General features: G+C 50.5%; 1 protein-coding gene across 1 annotated transcript; it reads right to left on the bottom strand.

Annotated features, from left to right (window-relative positions):
* Positions 1-502: 502 nt before the first annotated feature.
* Positions 503-5989, bottom strand: LOC133354924 (CCAAT/enhancer-binding protein beta-like). The gene is made up of 2 exons (XM_061572114.1): positions 5281-5989; positions 503-2777 (listed from the first exon to the last, which is right to left on the bottom strand). The coding sequence occupies exon 2, from the start codon at positions 2367-2369 to the stop codon at positions 1182-1184; it is 1188 nt and encodes a 395-aa protein (XP_061428098.1). The 5' UTR covers positions 2370-2777; positions 5281-5989; the 3' UTR covers positions 503-1181.
* Positions 5990-7815: the final 1826 nt, after the last annotated feature.

Here is a 7815-nt window from a genome sequence, read left to right on the forward strand (position 1 = left end):
TCACCACCCCCATCATCACCCCCATCACCACCCCCATCATCACCCTCATCTCATCATCACCCCCATCACCACCCCCATCATCACCCCCATTATCACCCCCATTATCACCCCCATCATCACCCCCATCATCACCCCCATCACCCCCATCATCACCCCCATCATCACCCCCATCACCACCCCCATCATCACCCCCATCATCACCCCCATCACCACCCCCATCATCACCCCCATCATCACCCCCATCATCACCCCTATCACCCCCATCATCACCCCCATCATCACCCCCATCACCACCCCCATCATCACCCCCATCATCACCCCCCATCATCACCCCCATCATCACCCCCATCATCACCCCATCACCACCTCCATCATCACCCCCATCATCACCCCCATCATCACCCCCATCATCACCCCATCACCACCCCCATCATCACCCCCATCATCACCCCCATCATCACCCCCATCACCACCTCCATCATCACCCCCATCATCACCCCCATCATCACCCCCATCACCACCTCCATCATCATCGAGTGGCGGTGGCGGCTGCGGTGACTACGCTGCTGAAAAACTATTCAATGTGTCAGCAACAGCAGCAGCAGGACGCTCCTGAAAATGAGTCATACGACTCAGTATGGCTAAATTGTTGGTATTATTATTATTTCAGCTTATTGTTAACATTACGAATAACTTTCCCGGAAAAAATAACTAAGTTATTACTATGCCACAAGATTTGTACCACGTGTTTAAGCAAATAACACCATTTTTTTGACTTGCCACACCAAAGACAAAGACCCCCCGTATAGCCTCAACAGCCTGTTGTATTAAGTGCTGTTCGCGAGTAGCACCTACGAAGGCCGGCACGGCACTCGATGGGGGGGGTGGGTGGCCAGCACCACGCCCGGCCGCCTTTGCCTCCCCAAGCGGCGACGTTTACACACACCTGCACCGGGAGCTCATTTGAGGCCGAGTCGACCTACGGGAGGCCCCAGCACGCGTCTCAAACGTTCACCGCCGCTGTAGCGGGCCACGGCCGGGAGTCGAACTCGGGTTGCGTACCGCGGCACGATCGCCCCTCCCCGTGACACCCTCACCACCATCCACCGCATCCCATCCATCTCCCACCCCATCTCTCTCGCTCCAACCACGACGTTCAACAACCACCCTGCTCACTGCCCCTAGTGCTGCTGCAAGACACCACCACCACCGCCGCTTGCGATCGCACCGACCGCTGCGACTGCCCCGGGCGTGCCACCGCCTCCGACCGCTGCCTCCGACGAGCGCTTGAAGATTGCGCGTAGCGCCATCAGCTCACGACTCAGCTGCTCCACACGCAGTGCCAGCCGCTCGTTCTCGGTCGACAGCTCCTGGACGCGGCGCTGCGCCTCCGCTGATCGACGCTTCGCCTTGTCACGTGACTTGCGCACAGCGATGTTGTTGCGTTCCCGTCGCAGACGATACTCTACGCTCGCCTTGTCCAACGATTTCTTGCCGCTCTTGGCTCGCGCTGCCGGCTGCTGCTGATGATGATGATGATGCTGTTGCTGCTGCTGGTGGTGACAACTCTTAGCGCCGTGATTTGGAGCGAGTCCACTCGCGGTCGCTGCCTGCTGCTGATGATGCTGCTGCTGCTGATGCTGGTGGTGATGTTGGGGGTGCACGTATTCCAAAGCGTGCACTTGCAGATGCTGAGCTGCGTCGCTGTATTCGCTCTGCTGATGGTGCTGCTGGTGAAGATGCTGCTGCTGCTGCTGCTGGTGATGGAAGTACAGCGGTTGTATCTGGTTGTACGGAACACCGGCGACCTGAGTTGCCGGGGGTTGGACTCCAGTTTCATCCAACTCGGGCGGCTCAGGCTTGAGTGCTGAAAATCGTGGCGGCGGCGGCGGGAATGGATGCTGCTGCTGCTGATGCTGCTGATTGTGCTGCAGCTGATGATGATGATGGTGGTGACCGTGGTGGTGATGTCCGTGGAGAGGATGTTGCTTGTCAGCGTATCTCTGCCCAACGCCGATGTGATGCGCGGCCCCGTACTGGTCCGCGTTTCTCCCTTCTTTGTAAAATAAATCGTCAAAGAGTTCTCGCTCTGTCATCTGTTGTTCCGTGGTGACGGCGCTCACTCCCTCGGTGCTGCTGCTCGTGTTGTTGCTGTTGCTGCTGCTGCCGCTGCTGCTGCTGCTGCTAGTGGCGGAGCCGTTGTTGTTGTTGTTACTGTTGTTGTTGTTGTTGATGTAGCGACTCAAATCGATGGAGCTCTCGTGCTCGTACATGTCACCCAGGTCTGGAGTCGAACCCTCGAAAAGTCCGGCCTGCAGTTTGGCGGTCTGTTGCCTCTCGTGCAGGTCATAGAAGTTGCCCACCTCCATTGCCAGAGGGCGGTGGTGGTGGTCGTGGAAGTGGTGGTGGAGATGGTGGAGATGGTGAAGATGGTGATGGAGATTGTGGTGGTGGTGGTGGTGGAGATGGTGGAGTTGGTGGTGGAGAAGGTGGTGGTGGAGATGGTGGTGGTGGAGAAGGTGGTGGTGGTGATGGAGATGGTGGTGGAGATGGTGGTTGAGATGGTGGTGGAGATGGTGGTGAAAATGGTGGTGGAGATGGTGGTGGAGAAGGTGGTGGTGGAGATGGTGGTGGAGAAGGTGGTGGTGGTGGAGATGGTGGTGGAGATGGTGGTGGAGAGGGTGGTGGTGGTGGAGATGGAGATGATAGTGGTGAAGGTGGTGGAGGGAGGAGGTAATGTCAGAGTCTTCTCAAGTGCCCCTCGGCTTGGACGAACACTTGGGGACACGAGAGAGCGAGCGAGAAACATCAACAGTTAGCGAGGATGTAGAACAACGTTGTACAATTTGTGTGTTTGAATACCAGTGGGTGAGTGGGTGGGTGAGTGGGTAAATGATTGAGTGAGACGATCAGTGATTGAGTGAGTTCAATGTATTTCCGTGTAACCAGATGATAAGTCAAGAGAGGTGGGTGAGTGAATGTTTGAGTGTGTGAATGAGTGAGTGAGATGGTGGGTGAGTGAATCAATGAGTGAGTGTGTGAATGAGTGGTTGAGTGAGATGGTGGGTGAGTGAATGAGTGAGTGAGTGTGTGAATGAGTGGGTGAGATGGTGGGTGAGTGAATTAATGATTGAGTGAATGATTGAGTGGGTGATTGAGTGTGTGAATGAGATGGTGGGTGAGTAAATGAAGTATTGAGTGAATGAATGTGTGAGTGTGTAGATGAGTTGGTGAGTGAGATGGTGGGTGAGTGAATGAATGAGTGTGTGAATGAGTGGGCGAGTGAGATGATGGGATGCGACGGTGTATTGAGAGGGTGAATGATTGAGTGGGACGAGAGGGAGTTTCAAGTTAACTTTGTGTTAACCGCGTGAGACATCTTGCCAGTGAGACGATTGATTTGGGAGTCTCTGTTTGCAACAGTGATCTGGTTCACAGAAATGCCCAGAGCCCGGACGAATCGAGCAAAGCAGATAAACAAATCGAACAGAAATCATAAACTGCGTTGTCGCGTGCAGACTAATAATCATCATCATCATGGAAAGCCAGTGCACAAACACAGATCATCGTCAAATAATAAATTCCCTGTCGCGCAAGGCGGCTCGGGCAGATCCGTTTTAGAGTTGCCGTGCAGGAGAACGCCTATCTATGTATGTGTACGTGTGTGTTGAACTTCTTTCGCACCGTACGTAGACGACCGTGCTAAGCGGAGGTGCGGGATAAGGGCAACGAACTAACACACTAAACATTATTCATAATACAGGGTTTTTATTTGTTGGGTTAGATCGCGTAAATAGATTAATGTGTCGTTTAATCCGCTACCACCCGACACAGCCAACTAGTAAGGGTTGTCACGTAAACAAAACGTGGACAATTCGTCACTAGTACAGCACTAGTGTGTAGTGTATAGTGTAGTGTATAGTAGTGTAGTGTATAGTAGTGTAGTGTATAGTGTAGTGTATTGTATTGTGTAGTGTATAGTGTAGTGTGTAGTGTATAGTGTAGTATAGTACAGCACTAGTGTATAGTGTAGTGTATAGTGTATAGTAATGTAGTGCATAGTGTATAGTAGTGTATAGTGTAGTGTATAGTAGTGTAGTGTATAGTGTCGTGTATTGTGTAGTGTATAGTGTAGTGTGTAGTGTATAGTGTAGTATAGTACAGCACTAGTGTATAGTGTAGTGTATAGTGTAGTAAACTAGTACAGCACTAGTGTATAGTGTAGTGTATAGTCGTATAGTATATAGTGTAGTATACTAGTACAGCACCACCGGTGTGTTGGAGAGCCAAGACACAACATTTACAATCTGAGTACGACGTTTCGCCAGTAATTACAGCCAGCTTCATCAGGCGACAGACAGATTTGTGAGCAGTCCACTTTGCAAAAATACAAAGTGGCCGGAACTACGCCCGGCCGCCTTTGTCCTCCGTGATGGCTGATGTTTACACACCGCACGAGGTACTCATTTGATGCCGAGTCGACCTAGGAGAGGCCCAGGACCGGTTCAGATAATCCTCAATGGCGTTGGTGGCCGTGAGCGGGAATCGAACTTGGGTCACCCGGTTCGTAAGCGCGGCGCGCTAACCGCTGCACCACCGCTCCCCCCCCCCCAAAGATAAATATATACACACAGGTACACACACACACATATACAGGTACACACACAGGTACACACACAGGTACACACACAAATAGGTACACACACAAATAGGTACACACACAGGTACACACACACGTACACACACAGACACAGACACACACACAGGTACACACACAGGTACACATACACAGGTACACAGACACACATATGCACACACAGGCACAGACACACACAGGTACACACACAGGTATACACACACACAGGTACACAGACAAACAGGTACACATACACACAAGTTCACACACACAGGTACACCCACAGGTACACACACACAGGTACACATACACAGGTACACAGACAAAAAGGTACACATACACACAATTACACACACACAGGTACACACACACACAGGTACACAGACAGACAGGTACACAGACACGCAAGTACACACAGACACACACACATGTACACAACAACAACAACCGCCATTCGCCACTAAGTGGCGGTGACGTCACCACGATGCTTGTGCCACACACAGGTACACATACACATGTACACACACAGGTACACACACACAGGTACACACACAGGTACACAGACAAACAGGTACACATACACACAAGTACACACACAGACACACACACAGGTACACACACACAGGTACACAGATAATACTCACGCAAGAGGCGAGGAGCAGTTTCCAAGTCCTTCCCCGCTCTCCAGTCGCAGCAGCAGAGACCAACACCTGGGTTCCACACCGAACCCAGGCGCGTCTAAGTTTTGTCAACCAGCGATCAGTGAGAATCCGCGATTCTGCTAATGCCGATGAGGTTTCTGCTGATAGTGGCTTATCTTCTGCCGCTGCTGCTGCTGTTGCTGATGCAGCTGTTTCTGCTGCTGCTGATGTTTCTTCTGCTACTGCTGATCTTACTGCTGCTGATGCTTCTGCTGCTGCTGATGATACATCTGTTAAGAGCTCAGCTCTTAAACTTCCTCAACACGTATCCGCCCGCTGCTGCTGCTGTTGGCACAACGCCTTTTACGTAACATGCGAACCTTGCTACCAAACGTTTCTCTGGTGCTGCTGGTGCTGGTTATTGTTGTTGAACAGCTGATGGTGGTATCACGGTGGTGGTGGTGGTGGTCACTTGCTCTCCCCCAGACGCAGGCTGTCAATGCTCTCCTGGGTGAGCTTTGTCTTTGTGATCACGACTCCTCGTCCAAAAGCTAAGTTAGTGCCTTTACAGGTCTTCTTCGATCTGTGGAGTCTGTGTGTGTGTGTAGAGAGAGAATCAGTGCGGTGTCTCTCTATCTCTCTGTGGAGTCTTTCTCTCTCGTCTTCTCCCTGTCTCTCTCTCTCGCTCGAGAGAGAGAGTTCGCGTGCGTGAGACGAGGGCTGGGAGGGGATTTGAGTTTGTAGGAGGGACGGTCCGGTGCCAATGGTAGGGAGGGAGGTATAGGGAAGGGTTTGGGGGCGGGAGGGATAGGAGTGGGGAGGGAGGACTGAATGTGCGGTGTGGCGAGCGCAAGTACAGGCGGACACAATGACGAGCTGTTATATTTAAACACGTTATTACGAACAACTAGTTCTTAGGACGGTGGCTTTTAATGTTTTAAAAAAAAGACAACATCTTATTTTCGGGGCATCCCAGTGCGTGAACACGTGGTGTCTCCAACTCGTCTCGTCGACTCGATTTCCCGACGGACCTCTTCGTTGTACGACCAGGAACGTCGTCGATGAAATTGTTTTACCTTTTTGAGGCCGCACCGTTACTCACGAAACGCTCGCTTTTATTTGCCTCGCGTTTGTTGCAATTTCAATGATTTGGAGCGTGTGCACGAAGACGACAAAGGTCCCCCGTATAGCCTCAACAGACTGTTGGGGCAAGTGCTGTTAGCGAGCAGCGCCTATGAAGGGCGGAACTGTGGCACACGAAGGGGTGGGTGGCCAGCACCACGCCCGGCCGCCTTTGTCTCCCCAGTGGCGATGTTTACGCATCGCAGCAGGTACTGATTTGAAGCTGAGTGGACCTAGGGGAGGCCCAGGACCGGTTCAGATAATCCTCGCCGGTGTTGGCTGTGAGCGGGAATCGAACTCGGGTCGCTGGATTCACAGCGCACCACCTATCCACCCTCCCACCACCACCATCACCAACCAACCACCACCATCATCTTTTTCTTCTTCTTGTTGTCAATCTGCCGCCTCCATCTCCCCTCGGCCCACGTTTTCACCAACATCTGACGGAAGGGAGCGTCCGATAAGAGCTCGTGGCGTGAGAGGAGGAGGCTGGTCTAGTGGGGGGGGGGGGGGGGGGGGGGTTAAAATAACACTTCCCGCTGGTCCCACGTATCGTGACATGTTGTTGATGGCCCAGCGGTTTGGGGATGATCCCCGGTGCTGGGGCGAATTCACGACGCAGACGATACAAAGGCACAGCGGACCCCTGGGTAGCTACCAGGGATTCATATTCTTAGGTTTTTTGGGGAAAGTTACGTAGGTAAAAAATGTAAATTAATAAAAGTAAAATAAAAATAAAATAAAAGTAAAATAAAATAAAAATAAAATAAAATAAAATAAAAATAAAATAAGAATAAAAGTAAAATAAAAAAAAATCACGACGTTTCTGAAGCAACACAAGCTTCCGTCTTTAGGTGGAACCGTCACAGCACGATAGCTGGAATTTCTCTCACTTGATACAGCTATCGTGCTGTGACGGTTCCACCTGAAGACGGAAGCTTGTGTTGCTTCCGAAACGTCGTGATTTTTATTTTATTTTTATTTTACTTTTATTAATTTAAATTTTTTACCTACGTGACTTTACCGAAAAAACCTAAGAATATGAATCCTTGCAGGTCACGAAAGCTTCACAGCTAGAGCTACCAGGGAACTCATCAAACCGAATCGAACGTTCCTTACGTGGCGCGACTCGTGCAAAGGGTGCAAGGCTTTAACATCACAACGTAAAGCGACTGACGCAATGTAAACAACAATAGGAATGATACGTAAAAAAAGAATTACATCGCATTATAATGAGCTAAAAGTTGAATAAAATGCGTAATTAATACGTAGTGAAAGCGCATAGTTTAATTATAGAGTTGAAGTTTTCGTGACTGCACGGATCCATACTCGTTGGTTATTTCGGTAAAGTCACGTAGATGAAAGATAAAAATAATAATAAAATAAATATTTAGTAATTTTCATTTTGTTATTTTA

The sequence above is a fragment of the Lethenteron reissneri genome, chromosome 49 (genome assembly GCF_015708825.2).
Source record: "Lethenteron reissneri isolate LAM-NWPU_2019-01 chromosome 49, ASM1570882v1, whole genome shotgun sequence".
Taxonomy (NCBI): domain Eukaryota; kingdom Metazoa; phylum Chordata; class Hyperoartia; order Petromyzontiformes; family Petromyzontidae; genus Lethenteron; species Lethenteron reissneri.